The 15,977-nt window shown below is 38.5% G+C and overlaps 1 protein-coding gene across 11 annotated transcripts in view; it reads right to left on the bottom strand.

The window, feature by feature from the left end:
* grip1.S (glutamate receptor interacting protein 1 S homeolog) overlaps positions 1 to 15,977 on the bottom strand; it is a 260,071-nt gene that overhangs the window by 93,286 nt on the left and 150,808 nt on the right. Inside the window, exon 1 of one of the 11 annotated variants that reach the window (XM_041588621.1) lies at positions 13,558 to 13,646. The exons of 8 other annotated variants lie outside the window; for them this stretch is intronic. In XM_041588621.1, the coding sequence (XP_041444555.1) occupies positions 13,558 to 13,612 (55 nt within the window). In that variant the 5' untranslated portion in view covers positions 13,613 to 13,646. Of the gene's footprint in view, positions 1 to 11,610; positions 11,773 to 13,557; positions 13,647 to 15,977 lie in introns of those variants that run through there. 2 more of the 11 variants (XM_041588619.1, XM_041588626.1) reach the window with 2 other exon arrangements.

The following is a 15,977-nucleotide window of genomic DNA, read 5'->3' as shown; positions in this document are numbered from 1 at the left end:
GAAGCAGCACTGGCATAGGTTAAAATGAACACCTTGACCTTTGATTAATCATTTTTTTAATGTTTATGATAAAATAGCAACCCTTACAGCATTAACACAACCACATTTACAGCACTAGCTACATATTTTCCATTTGTGTCTCATTGTCTTGTGCTTTTAGAATCTATCCTCTACTAGGAATAAGGGTTTTCTATGTTCTCTTCTGCACTGACAGTTGGATTGTTGCCTGGCAACCTCTGTGTTGCAATATGAATAGAGGTTAACAAAACATCATGTCCCCCTTCTGCTGTGCTCACCTTGCCATTGGCTGACTACAGGAGTGATCCCATCAGCTTAAAATTAATCCATCAGTAAATCTAAACAATTTCTACAAATTTTTAAATATGGCTTATACTATACCCTACAGACTGGCTAAATTGTGGCACGATGCATCAGGGTAGTGTCCTATATGCAGTATATAGGTGGACACCTTCTTCCATGCAAATAATTCACTCTAAAATGTTATTCTTGAACCAACAAGGCAGCTATTTTCCTCTTCTCTTTGTATTTCAATACAACCCAGGTCGTGTAATAGAAGGGTTTCTCCTGCTTGGGTGTTACTCTCATGTCTAACATTAGGAAACAATTTCTGACTTCATTTTGATCTCTATAATGCTCAAATATTCTCCAGCACTCAGGAAACATGTTTTTTTTGGAAGGGTAAGGGGGTCTGGAGTGTCAGAAATAATTGCCTCATTGTATTTAATGTATTTGGGCGCAAAGTTATCACTGCATATGGGGATAAAATTCCTACTGCCTCTTATTGTATTTAATGTATTTTATTTATGATCTGTAGTTCACAGAAGCCAGTGTACTATTACTTAATGCATATTGTGTATATATATATATATATATATATATATATATATATATATATATAGTGAAAAAGGATTGCGGCACTCACAGGGTTTTAGTGAAAAAACAAAAAAATTTTATTATTAAGCCTTAATAATAAAACATTTTTTGTTTTTTCACTAAAACCCTGTGAGTGCCGCAATCCTTTTTCATTGCTTATTTCCCATGCTGGCATCCAGGTATTAATTTTGTCTACGGAGTGCACCATTCCTTTGGTTATTTATATATATATATATATATATATATTTATTTATTTATATATATAAATCTCCATTACTGTACAAGCTAATTAAGACTAATGGTACAGGGGACATTTTTTTCCACAGTGTGTTTTCGCTGGCAGAAATGCCTGAAGCGACCCTTAATTATTAGGAGGCAGTATAGGCAATTTTGCCTGTTCGACCACTTGCCCATAACATTCAGGACAATAGAAGTTGTGCTATAAGCCCATGAAGTCAATCAGTTCTGGTGACAGGTAGCTACTATCTGGTTACCTTCCCACTGTTCTGTTGATAGGCAGCTGGAAAGGGGGAATGGCAGGGAGTGCTATAAGTCCAACTTGCAGTGCAGCAGTAAAGAGTGACTGAAGTTTATCAGGGGCATCCGGGAAACTAACAACATGTCTATCCCCATGCCAAATTTCAAAATTAAATATTAAACAAATCTGTGTAGAATTCTGCTGGAGCAGCACTAATTACTGTGTTTAAAAGAAAAAAAAAAGCTTTCCGCCGACAATATTCCTTTAAAGGACATGTAAAGGCAAAAAAATAAAATCCCATTTTTACTTTCTTTAATGAAAAAGAAACCTATCTCCAATATACTTTAATTAAAAAATGTGTACCGTTTTTATAAGGAACCTGAATGTATTCAGTGAAATTCTCCCTCCTTTTACTGCTGTGAATAGGAATTTTCAGACAGTCCCTAACTGCTGGTAAGGGAAACAATCATACTTATGAACTACAGAGGGAGCCCCCGCCTTACTTCCCAGCCATGCAGAACTCAAGCAGCTTTGTTGTTTGTTTCCCTGTAGAGCAGTCAGCGACTGTGTAGAGATTTTTATTGGATTTTTTTTCCTTTACATCCCCTTTACTGTTTCCAACTCCAGCTGCAAGGACAAAGATTGTGGAGCCAGATTTTAACAGATAAACTGGGATTCTATTTGGATAATTATTTTGCTGCAGCCACTAGTTCTGCAGAGTTGGAGAAAGTTTGTATTAAACAATACAAAAACTATAAAGTCCACATTAGATTACATGACAACACAGGTGCAGTCTGCATATTCTGTTAATTCTTGCTGTATTGGCTTCTGGCAGATTTTTGACATGTGCTGTTTTGATAATATATAACGATCCCTAAGCAACCCAGACCACACTGAGCATGTGCACAGTCTTGGTCTTGCAAAGATGTTTAACAAAGTTCCAAGATGGTGACCCCCTGTGGCCAACTTTGAAAGCATAAATTATTTGTTTGATTAGGCTTGTGGTGCAGTAAGTTCATGTTTATGTTTAGTATACAAAATACAGCAGTTCTAGCCTTTGGCCGACTATGCTACCTCCAGTCCAAAAAATAATAGTGAAAATCTACCGTTATGCCTATTTTAAACGTATGGAAAACCCTCAAATGTAATCACACATTTCATTACATAACGAGAAGTATTATGTATGTTTCACTTCTTTTACTGGCAACTTTGTATCTAAAGCTCCTTTAAAATACAAACACTGGGGAAAAAGAACTGCAGATATTAGTTTTGTGTAATATTACTGCATAGACATAGTAACAAAATAATATAAAATTAACATCCTGCCTTGGATACTTAAAGAAAATTTCACATGATAGTTGACCAGCATATACTAATATTTACGCAATAAGCACAAGAAACAGTAAACTATATCTATATTGTAATTATGCCTTTTGATTGATATATAAATGCCACTACGTTGTAGCACAGACAGCTAATTTCCCTAATTGTGACTTGGTGAGCGTTCCTGCATGACAGGGGTATAACCACGGGGGCAAATTGTGTAAGCTATGTTCTGTAACGTGCCTGTTTTACTTATGGAAGAATAAAACTTTGGAGTTTTAAATTTACTGGTGTGCGGAACCATCTTCTTTCTGCAAGACATAATGATGCCATATGCAGGATCTGAATTCTTATCATGTCAATTACACCTGCTTTCAGATGTGACTATTCTACTGTGCGCTTCAGTGATTAAAATCACACCCTATGTCTGTATGCATGCCAAACATAGTATTATACATTTATTATACATATTATGAAGCAGGGCCGGAACTAGTGGTAGGCAGAGTAGCCACGTGCCTAATGCGCAAAGCTGTTGGGGGCGCCAGGCATGTACCTTCTCTGTCGCCTACCGCATGTCCGGTCCCCGATCTCCTCAACTGCCTGCTCCCTCTTGCAGTAATTTTGAGATTCTGCTTACGATTCACACACAATCGGCACATGCGCGTGCCTAGGTGGCGCCGTGAACTTCTCTTATGAAGTTTAATCCCTGGAAAGTTCTACATTATTTTCCCAGTTTGTTTTTCAGAACTATGTTTAAATGAGGCTTAAGGTCTGCTCTGCTGTAGGTTTCCTACCACCATTTAAATACACAAAAGCCTCCTGGCGAAGCCTAGTACTCCTATGAGAAGTGTAAGATTACCTACAAAAGAGACAAAATGAAGCTCCAATCTAAAATAGCATATACAGATGAAGCCATCAGGATTTCACATTTTGTTGCACCGTGTGGTGATAAAGTGCAATACATTGCTTTTGATAGACCAAGGCCATTGCACTTTAGTACCATCTAGAGGCTCTGCCTGCCCTATGTTCCTTGTGTGTGCCATACTTTTCCTGCCCCATGCTCCCTGGGTGTGCCATACTCTGCCTTCCCTATGCTCTCTGTGGGACACAAGTCTTGTAGGGATTGTTAGCATTTGGAAATTGTTGTTAGGGATCCCTAAGGTGTTAAATCATGTGTTATCCACAGGGGAGGAATTAGCACTGAAGTTGGACAGCACTAAATTAGATGATTTAAATATTTCAATAGAATTAAGGTAATTCTTATTAATTATGTAACATTGTCCCACCAAAGCAGCAATTGTCTGAGAACAATATATATTTTAGGGTGACTTTTGCTTTTCAGGTTTACAAGCAGTCATAGCTCTTACCTTGCCCCTACCTTACCTTGATTTGGTTGCTAAAGAAGCCTGCTGGAGTCGCTTTGTGGAACTGATTCTATCCTTGTTGTACACTTGTTATAACACTCCAACAGATAACATAATAGGAACAAAAATATATTGCAAAGTTCAAATGTCCAAAAGGTTGAAGAATTGTTGTATTGAATATATCAGTATTAAACAATGTATGACCTGGTTCTGTTTTGTAATAAAGGAAACTTGTGATTGCACTGATTGGAAAGGATTGTCGTGGACTCAGTAGCAAGAAATCATTATTAAGAGACTTACAAGGTATGTAATATGGTATCTGGATAAAGTAGAGAGGGATTACTGGAGGCAAATCAGAGGAATGGTAGCTATCCTGATAAACACACAGAGCAATACCGGAATGCTTAAAACCTGCCACTTCAAATTATGTTTCATGAAAACTCCAACTCACAGTCTGTCCCCAGATGCCCAGCAGCGCTGGCTAGATATGAATTTTTCAGTTCAACATTGTGCAGTCATTAGGAATTCATATGCTGTGATCAAAAAAGGCATGGTGTTACCTAGGGGGCTTGTGGTAGAATTCTGACTGGATACAAACTGAAGGCCCTTTCAGAGGTAATGAACTGGTTACTAACATCACACCTTTGATGCCACTTCTAAATCTTCAGTGGTATGCAAAGAAGTTGGAAACAATCATTATGCTGGTTAAAGAGCAAAACAGTGGGATTACCATAATATAGATTGCCAACTGAGTGGATATTTTAACAATTTGGCTGACCACGTGGTGGCCAAATGATGGTTACTTTGGCTGTTCAACCCTCAAGCAATACAAAGTTGCAGACTCTCAAGAGAGGTTGAGTTTGTAGCCAATGCATGCTCACATTTTTTGTTAGAGAAAGAAAGGAAAGAAATATCACTATGAAGTGTTTTTGTGGTGTACCTTATTGGTAGTATTGTGGCAAATCATTGGAGGCATTGGAGGGCACCCGGTGCAAAGGGTAAATAGGGGCAGCGCAGAACAGCTGAACAAATCTGTGTCAGGCGGTAGAGTAGCCTCCCTGGTTTTGCAGTCTGGGTAGCCAAATACCCTTGGCAGTAAATATAAGTAAGTGATTATTTAAGTCATGAATTAAAGGAAATGATAAAATTAGACTTTCAGTAGCGATCAACTATGAGCACAGGGCTACTGCCCCCACAAAACACCACCTCAGAAATGTTATGCCTATTTAATTGATGGCCTTTTTTATTGTACTTGACTTCGATTTGATAGCTTTCTTTCCCTCTGATGGCAAACCTAGTGCTATTAGCTATCCATATTCCAGCAAGGCATCCATCAATATCAAAGATCATTGAAACTTGTTCTCATCAAAAAAGTCATCCGCTATCAAGCTGTCAGGAAAAGGTTCTGAGACGTAATTTAGAAGATTAGCACCTGCACATTCTGTTCTGATGGTCTATAGAAACATCTCATCTGATTTCTTCCATATGGTTTGCTTCCTTCACTTAAGCAACAATTATGGAAATTTAAAAGACAACTAATGCTTAACAACACAGTGCGTCAGTGCTGCAGAATGCTTCCCCAAATATAAAATCTCTATGAGACTAAATATCTGCCTCCAGCGTTTCCCACTTACCAATGGTGACTTTACATTTTACAGTGTACAGAAAGACAATTTTGGTTTTTTGAAGGAGATAATGTTTTTCTCAGAAGGACACACAATTACTGCCCATAAAATGTATATGTTATAATAGTGATGTATATGTTATAATAGCGATAGCAGGTGGTTTATTGTGTTGATGCTAGGTATTAGTCTCAAAATATTTAATGTGTCTAAAGTACATCAAGAGGCACTAAGGCATTGATGAATTTGCGTGAAACACCGGGAAGTCAACGGGCGTTTTTACGAGCAACAATTTTTCTCTCTCCAAATGCATTAAAGTCAGTGGCGTTTTTTCTTATGGCGACTTTTTTGTCTAATGCATTAAAGTCAATGGGTGTTTTTTCTTATGGCGACTTTTTTGTCTAATGCATTAAAGTCAATGGGCATTATTTCTTATGGCGACTTTTTTGTCTAATGCATTAAAGTCAATGGGTATTTTTTCTTATGATGACTTTTTTGTCCTAATTCAATTAAGTAAATGGGTGTTTTTTCTTATGGCGACTTTTTTTGTCCTAATGCATTAAAGTCAATGGGTGTTTTTTCTTATGAGACTTTTTCTGTCCTAATTAAAGTCAATGGATGTTTTTTCTTATGGCGACTTTTTTTGTCCTAATGCATTAAAGTAAATCAGTGTTTTTTCTTATGGCGACTTTTTTTGTCCTAATGCATTAAAGTAAATCAGTGGTTTTTTTTATGGTTACTATATTTGTCTTAATCAATTAAAATAAATCAGTGTTTTTTCTCATGGCAACTTTTCTCCTAATGCATTAAAGTCAATGGGTGTTTTTTCTTATGGAACTTTTTTGTCTAATGCATTAAAGTCAATGGGTGTTTTTTCTTATGGCGACTTTTATTGTCCTAATGCATTAGTCAATGGGCGTTTTTTCTTATGGCGACTTTTATTGTCCTAATGCATTAGTCAATGGGTGTTTTTTCTTATGGTTACTATTTTTGTCCTAATGCATTAAAGTCAATGGGTGTTTTTTCTTATGGCGACTTTTTTTCTCCAAATGCATTAAAGTCAATGGGTGTTTTTTCTTATGGGAGTTTTTCTCTGCAAATTTTCCCACTGCAAATTTTTGCCACAGCTTTGCAAAAAAAATTTGCACATGGTGAATTTAGTAATTTTGCCGCAAATCCATAGCTTGAGAATAAATTCGCTCATCACTACTACTAATAACTAGCTGCTATAGATCACAGGTCACTGGATATTAATCTATAAATAAGTAAATGAATGTCCATTGTCCATGAGCTATATGAATCTGTGATTGGACTTGACAACTTTAAATTTTAAAGGTCCGGAAAAGCCGACCCGCACATCACTATAGGAGATGTATAAAACAAAGCCACATCTTGTTTTTGAATCAGTCCATACACACTAATCTGATTCAAAGTTTTGCAACTACAGTATGTACAACAGAGATGAATATATTGTTAAGACTTTGACTTGATATGAATAACAATAATTCACATCAAACATATTAATTTGAGAATGTTACTTCTCTTTTTAGACAGTTCTCTAAATCTTGTTGCCAATAAGCTCATCATTAGTTTAGAGATGACATAAAGCTATTTACTCCGTATCTGAACATAGTACTGTATTTGGCAGACTTGTCAACTTACTGCTTTGCTGACAGCCTGAATGTGAATTATTCAAATCACATATAAAAGGTACATAGTGCTAGGATAGAATATGATATATTTTTCCAATTTAAAAATACTGCAACTGACAAATATGAAGCAACCTTTCAGAACGGGATATTTTATTTAGAACAAGATTACATATGGTACAGGTATGGGATCCATTATCTGGAAACCCCTTCGAATTACCGGAAGACCATGTCCGATAGACTCATTTTTATACAAACTAGATCCAAACTAAGATAGAATTAATCCTTATTGGAAGCAGAACCAGCCTATTGGGTTTTTTCATGTTTACATAATTTTCTAGTAGACAAGTTATGAAGATCTATATCATGGAAAGATCCATTAACCAGAGAACCCCAGGTCCCCAGAATTCTGGATAACAGGTCCCATACCTGTAAATTTGACTCAAGTCATTAGGAAGGATCTTGCTGGTTGTGCCCAATTTCTTATTGATGTTGTACCACTTTATCTCCCTTCTCTTTTTCAAATGCAAATACAATCTTTTGTGCATGTTCATGTACACATACACACACATATATACTGTACACCCTGACCAGGAATAAAGCACTGGAATGGAAATAGGAGAATTGGCAAATACTTCTAAAACCCATTGGCTCCTCAAATCAGTTTATTATTCAATATCATGTGGGTCAATAATTGAATCATTTTAACACATCCACTGGATTCGCTTATTGACCACCCACAGCCTTAATGTGAATAATTAATACATAGATACCACTTGAGGACTTATGGCAACTTGTAATAATTGAGATGGAGACAATAGAGAGAACAGTGGAGATAAGACTACCACTAGATCCAAGTTGGTGACATGACATCTATCTTTTGGAAGTGCTCTAAACTGTATCTCACTGTAAGTTAAGACCCTCCACATCTCTTCATCTTGTAGGCCCCACCATGATTTTGGGCACTGATCCCTTTTATAAAGGAGGTTGCAAGTGTGCAAAATAATGTAATGGGCTGTTCAATATATAAAATTAGCAGTGTCATCAGTGATGTAACTAGATGTTACTGGGCCCCACAGCAAATTAATTTTAGGGCCCCCAACATATCCATAGGTTGTCCTGTTTTACTAAAATATATTGAAATTTCTCATTAATTGGGACCTCATGAGGCCCCCAACATATCCATAGGTTGTCCTGTTTTACTAAAATATATTGAAATTGTTTGTTAATTATGGCCTCATGGGGCCCCCTGCATTCGCAGGGTCTGCTTCCTCTGTAGTTACACCCCTGAGTGTCAGTCAAGTCAATGTGATTTATACACTTCTCAAATATAGTATGAAAAATGGAAAGCACATTATATCCTGCTCTGTTCTGTGCTTCAATGGAAGCGCACCCCTTTTAATATTTTTGATTGTGTGGGACCTGGTGTTGAGTCTGGGCACGCTGTGACTTGAATTAGCTGTGACTTGAGTACAAGAACATCCTGGACATGGCTTTTTCTGTACTGTAGTCTTGTTAGAGACATTGCAGTTCATGCTTAAATAGAGAATAGGAATAACTATCACAATCCAACAACAGCGGCTGTCAGAAGAAATTACAGTTATGGGATCCATTATCCAGAAACCCATTAACCAGAAATCAATGAATTAGGGCCCGGGCACACGCTGCTATTTTGTGAGATTAGTCGCCCAGCGACAAATCGGTTTTTCTTCAGGGCGACTAATGTTCCTGAACTGCCTTCCTACCTGCTAGAATGTAAATCGCCGGCGGGATGGCAGTCGGATCACTTTCCAAAGTCGCCCAAAGTTTCCTTGTGAGGCAACTTCGGAAAATGAAGCACTCCGAGTGCCACCCCGCCGGCGATTTACAGTCTAGCTGGCAGTTCCGGGAGAGTAGCCACCCGAAGAAGAAGTGATTTATCCTAAAATAGCAGCGTGTGTCCTTACCCTTAAGGGAAGGCCATCTCCCAAAAACCCCATTCAAATAAATAAAATTTCTTAAAAACATTTTTTTTTCCCGTAATAATAAAACAGTACATTGTATTTGAACCCACCTGAGATATCATGATTCCTTATAGGAAGCAAAACAATCCTATTAGGTTTAACTAATGTGTCTTTTAGTAGGCTTACGGTATGGAGACCCAAATTAAGAAAGATCCCCTTATCTGGAGAACCCCATGACCCAAGCTTTCCATATAACAGGTCCCATACTCATACTTTAAAACTAGGGAGCCTGAAGGGAACACTGGAGAGACATGTTTATATTGGAAATAGCAGGAAAAATGAAGCACCTTAGATGCTTAGATCTTACCACCTGGATTCATACGTATATCATTGAGTAAAGGTTATTATAAGGGGTAAGATTGTGTTCACTCCCTTCACTCCGTTATGATAGTCTTTTTAAAGATGCTAGCTAATCGCTGGGTTAAAGTACTTTTACTCTTCTCCTGTCTTTACCATAAGTTCCTCAGCCCCTCACCTTGGCTATGCCTTGCAGGGACATAACCTGTGAGAGGCTAAGGCAGAGACACAGCAAGAATGTCCCGGTTAAAGTCTTCCATGTACAGTTTGTGTTAGTGTATAGGTTCTATTGTTCTCACATATATTTTTTTTTTCTTGTGCACGGCAGTTTTTATTTCATCACACATTTGACAAAATGCACTGTTTTCCTGCTTAATTAACATGGTTTAGAAGGCACAAACAGAACATTGAGCTGGGTTTATAAACAATAGATTTAGAGAACGGACTCCAAAGCCCCAGGAAGCTATGCAAATCAAATTCTCACTGATGATGCATAGAAGAGCTTCTTTCTAAGTGTTACTTAGCTTATGAAATCTATTTCCACATCCTTAGCAGGATTGCTAGGAAGTGTGACATCACAAGATATGTGTGGGGCTGCCATATTGCTTAACACTCAGACAGTGTATTACCTATTAATGTCAGTCCCACATAACACTCTATTATGTCTTGATAAAACATATAAACTGTATAAAGCCGTTTAACATTTGTGTTTTTGAATCTTTTGTCAGGTTACAAATGAAATGAATATAAATGATGCAATAAACACCTTCAGTTGCTTGGCAGTTTACATAGCAGAAAAGGATTATCTGCTACACCTGAATATTTTTATGGGCTACATGTAACCTGCATTTGAAAAACACTCAATGCATGAGAGCACAAGGTTAGACTCAAACCACCATCCCATACTGCAAGATTTGTCCTGCAAGCACAGCTTTACTGCAATATCAGATTACAGTTAAAGACAGTAAACACCCCAGCCAATAAGAATGCTTAATTACATTTCTGGCATTAGGGTAAGGTCACACTGAACGTTTCGGGGAGATTTAGTCGCCTGGCGACTAATCGCCTCATTTTTCCCCGAACGCCTTCCCTCACTCTTGCGCTGGCTAGAATGAAAAATCGGGGAGATTGGTTGCCGCAAAGACGAGGCGATTAGTCGCCAGGCGACTAAATCTCCCCGAAATGCTCAGTGTGACCTTACCCTTAGTCATGCCTCACAGGAGCATCTTAGCACTCCTTCCTTAGTGCACTTCTCCTTCTAAAGCTATGAAATTATAACATGCAACAGCAACTGTACAAGGTGCAAAGTTTACTTACATAAATGCGATTTATCCAAATAGAATTATATTTGCAGATTTTTTTTTCACTGTAAGTGCAAATTCACAAATTGACTTGTGGTTATTTTTATATGTTCAAACAGCACCTGCTTTCCAAGCAAAGCAAAGCAAAGCAAACCATCCCAAGAGGCATAAGGCAAGCAGTAATTAAAGATGAGGAGCTGCCAAACAAGCCTTTTAATGTGAAAATGTAAACAGATTCCTGACCCACTGATGATAGCTCTTCTTTTATGATATTTTTACTTTTGCATTTCCTAGAGCCAAAGGGAATAATGCAGTGAGATCCAGTCTAACCATAGGTTTATGTCTCTGTAAGGGTTACCACCTTTTCTGGAAAAAAATACTGGCCTTCCTATATTTTTTTTTTTTTTTTTACCTATAAATAACATTGGGATCAACCATAATTTTTACCGACTAGGCCGGTAAAATACAGGCCAGGTGGCAACCCTAGTCTCTGTGCACATCAAAGAGTCCAGAAAGGTGCAAAAGAAAATTAGTGATGTTGGTTTGCAGCTGAAGCCCAAAATACAAGGTTTAATTTGCACTCCCACAGAGGGTTTTAGCTCAGTAATTAAAAATACTGTGGATAGAGCTGTTGTTGAGGAGGGACACACAAAAGCTAGTGTCCCTAAGCATAACTTACCAACACCTTGGAAGCCCCTTGCTGCCAGACTCTGGAAGTATTCATTTATAAACATAGGGTGACAGAGAAGCATTTACCCTAGGCTCCAAGAATTTCTAATCTAACAAATGTAAGACATTTTATATTAAACCCTTAATTTTCCAACCAGCCAGGACTCAAACTCCACCCACTTCTAGTTAATCACTACCCCTTTTCAGGTTAACAGGAGATTGGGTTGCCACCATTTTTGGAAAACAATACCGGCATTCCTATATATTTATCTTTTTTCCCTATTAATAACATTGGTATAAACCCTCAATACCAGCCAGGTGGCAATCCTAACAGGAGGGTGCTGCAGAGTTGCATGTTGGATAACTCGGATTCATTTATATCTTTCTAAAGTTTAAGGGTCCAGCCTTGTTGAAATTGAAAAAAAGAATCACTGCAATCTTCAACGAATATTGACCTTTTAGCTCTATTAAAGAACAATAGACAGAGGGAATACATTTCTGCAGTGGGGTTTATTGGCATCTCCAAGATTTGTTTAACAGTTCAACAGACTAGTGAACCTCTATCTGCTCTTTACAAGGTAATGCTGGGAAACAAATATAAATCACAGTGTGCTCATTTTACCCAATCAACATCTCCATACCATACGAACAAGGCACGGCAAAGAAGCTATACACTCAATAGCACAAAATGATCATAAGCCATTTCCATTCATGTGAAATATTTCAATATCACTAAGACGTGCACAGTGAGCCCTAGCAGAGCAGCGAGGATTCTCAGCTGGCTGCAGAGCGAGACGCAGCTCTCTAACTGTTTTATTGAAATATTATTATCAGGTCGCTGCAGAGAGCCACGAATTACAGCAGCCTCTGCCAGAGGCATGAATAAAAACAACAAATGCAAACCTAAGGATAAAATAGCAGGGATTTAAACATTTAAATGGAAAACAAAGGCTGCTGGAGTGTTTTTCTCCTGATGGATGCAGCTTGCTCGGTTTCCTTCTCATCTTAACCTTGTCACTGCCAGAAGGAGTGTGCAGAGCTTATCACTGGGGACTGGAGTGCTCTACCTTGTGCCTTAATGGACGTGCAGTGCTTTTTAAATTACTCCAGCACAACATATTACACTATGTGGATGCCTGTGTGCCTTCAGTGTACTGCAATTCATCTTATTTATGATGTGTTGGCTGAACAAAGTTTTATAGCTTCCCTATCAATCACTAACTGCATTAGTAGGAGCACTGCTATTTAAGCATGGGATTAGGGTTCAGCAAAGCTACTAAAAATGATACAATTCCTTAATCCCAGGATATTTATAGGATTGCAAAAAAAATGCATTGCTGTATATTTGCTCTGCCTCATTAACATAAACCCCTTCTGCAGTCATTTACAATAAGAGATATGTTTGTTAACAGGTTATTTATCTTTAGTTTAAATACATATATATACACAGAAAATAGCCACAACACAATTATATTCTGGGGTTCCTGAAATACTTGGTGATCTTTCATAGCAAATAAACCAGACTGGAGAAAATGTGAAGTATGATGTATAATTATTTATCTGAATTAGAGATGGAAGTTTTCAGGAAATAAAAAAAAACTTAACACACTGTAATGGGGATAAAGCAATTAAAATAGACAAAATATCCATAATTCAAGGTAATAGTATATATGTTTAAAGACAAGGAGAGTGGGGGGGTTTCTGCAGTACACAGACTAGGATAGCAGCATCTAGACAGTTAAAGGCAAGCCTCCAATATGGACCAGACTGTGAGGTGCATTAGCAAGCAGAATATGGCCTGACTTTGAATGGGGTATTCTAGAGCCCAGCAGCCAGCACTGATTGAGATATTAGCCTATAAATTGTGAGGACTGGCACACTGACAAGTCAAAGCTACCAGGCAGTCCATAGAAAAAGCTCAGATACTAGAGTGGCTGTAACAGCCTCCTTCCCTTACCTTTAACCAGCCTCCGCAGGATCTGACAGCGGCATTTGAAAGAGACAGCTATCATCCTTGTGTGCTGCTGTTTGCCGGTAATGCTCGTGCACAGTCCTGCTTGGAGAGAAGGAGCAGCAGCACAAGCATACGAATTCCTGGCGCGTAGAAGAGAGAGAAGGAAGTCCCAGAGGAGGGTGACACGGTTTGATTCCTTGTGGCTGATGCAGAGATCAGCTCTCATATAATGACAGCGTATCAGTCACACGGCTCCACACTAGCACTTGAGCATCTAACCTGTGCAGAACGGGATCAATTGCCTAACAGGCACCCAGAAAGCTCCTGCTCCTGATAATGCTCACATTACTGTAGCTGGCACACAAACCAGCCTCCAAGCACAAGGGCCGTGTGTGCTCAGCCTCACTCTATTCTCTTATCCTCTCAATAGGATGCTATTTTCTAGGCAAATTAACACAGAACGAGGACTGCTTTTATCTGCTAGATCCATGAAGAGCAATATTACATTAAAACCTATATTTATTTCAGCTCTAGGCCAAATGCTTACATTTTTAGTTCCTTACCTTAGGAAAAAAAGAGATTTACAATGCAAAACAAATATTTAAAAATGATCACATGAACTGAAACTGGTGAGATACACACAGTGGCAGAAGGTTGACATCCCTTTTACACCATGGCCAGTGCCATAACCCACCTCCCAATGTAGTCAATGCAACGTGTCCTTAATTCACAAGATTGCCATGCTCTTCAAAAAGATGGGAATTGGTGGGTTTTGTCCAAACACATTTTGAGTAGGGTGAAAAAATGCAAATGTTCAAATTGGTGTAAAATAGCTGCTTGTACCATAAGCCTAACACCAGGCAAAAAGCATACATGTGCACCTAATATATCATCAGTTCCAGTAAAGGCATTGTAATAACAGGAGACCTGTATCAGAACCCCACCAACTAGCATTGTGCAAACTATAAATCTAGCAGTGAGTTGATCAATAAAAACAATGTGTCTCATTTGCCAAACACTTAGGGCACACAGGGTGGTTTCTGCCCATGGGAAATCGCTTCTCCTCAGGCAAAAAAGCACCTGAAAATACCCTTTTATTGAGACAAATGGCAATTGCCCAGGGGTAAAACAACTGGATTGCAAAATCCCTTAAATTCAAAGATGTATTTTGCTGCTATCGCCATTTATGCCAATGGCAAGGTATTTTGAGTTGTTGTGTTGCTTACTAGAGTAACCATTTTATACACCCGTGTCCCATTGCCCACTGAGTTATGTTGGTCAATGGCTACTCTTACAGGTTTGCCAAAACTAGCTTTATGTTATTAATGGCTTTCCTAATGCTAAAAGTAGTGTTTCATAAGGTTATAAATTAGACTGTTTTAAGTCAAGCCCCTACCTAAGCTTTAAGGTGAATCCAGGAAAGCAACCAAATCTCACCCTATCTGGCTGAACTCCTCAGCTGCTCTTCATGTCCCTTTGTGGGGGAGGGCAGCCTCACAGTTTGGGAACCACTGCCTTAAACTACTAAAAACATTTTTTTAAAAAACCCACAAAGATTTGCCATCAGCAAGGATTTGTCTGTTAAGTTGATTTTAACTACAGGAAACATTCTCATTCCAGTCTTATTTCAGGACTGAATTTGTTATCCGGTAAGCTATTATGCAGAACGCTCCAAGCAAGATCCTCTTCTCTTCGGAAATGTATGGAACTTTGTTTGTGCATGCACAGTTGGTACAAATACTGGACTGCTCCAACTGCAAATGTGCCAAATACCTCAGCGTCGACAGTCCCTTACAGTAGAAGACCGAAGATCCGGAAGATGTCCCCTATGAGCTCTGATGTACTACTTTGCACAAATAAGTGAGCATGATATTCAGGGACACTTTTTGGAACAATGTACTATACAGGGAGAAAGCAGGGAGGGGTGGCTATCTAGGGTAGTGGATTGGATTTTTCTTATGGGGAGTTTAGTTTTCCTTTAATGAGCCTGCAGCTTAATGGCTGCATATACAGGCAACACAACAGCCTCCCTGCACACTATATGGTCAGGACATGGTCATATAATGATCTGACTGGCTGGAACATCCCTTTGTGTGAGGCCTGCGTCAAGTCATTATTGGGCAAAGATCCACCTATTTGGTCATCTCTCCAGCTAAGTAGATTTTAATGTCTATGGGCCAATAATAATAGTCTACATGTTGTCAGAATTCCTGATAAAAAATACCATTACCTTTACAAATATGGTAGTAAGGACAGGGATTTGTCAATGCAGGAAGATGGGGCCCCTGTCTGAGAGGTGCAAATCAATAAAAAAAAGTCTTCAAATGTTAATGAAATTCTGGGAGTTACAGCTGAACATCAACTGGCCATCCCTGATGTATCCATTGATATACTGTACATGTTCTTTGTCATTTGAATCCCAC

Source organism: Xenopus laevis, chromosome 3S, assembly GCF_017654675.1.
Source record: "Xenopus laevis strain J_2021 chromosome 3S, Xenopus_laevis_v10.1, whole genome shotgun sequence".
Classification (NCBI taxonomy): Eukaryota; Metazoa; Chordata; class Amphibia; order Anura; family Pipidae; genus Xenopus; species Xenopus laevis.
The sequence above is the reverse complement of the archived record's forward strand: the minus strand, read 5'-3'. Positions and strand labels throughout refer to the sequence as shown.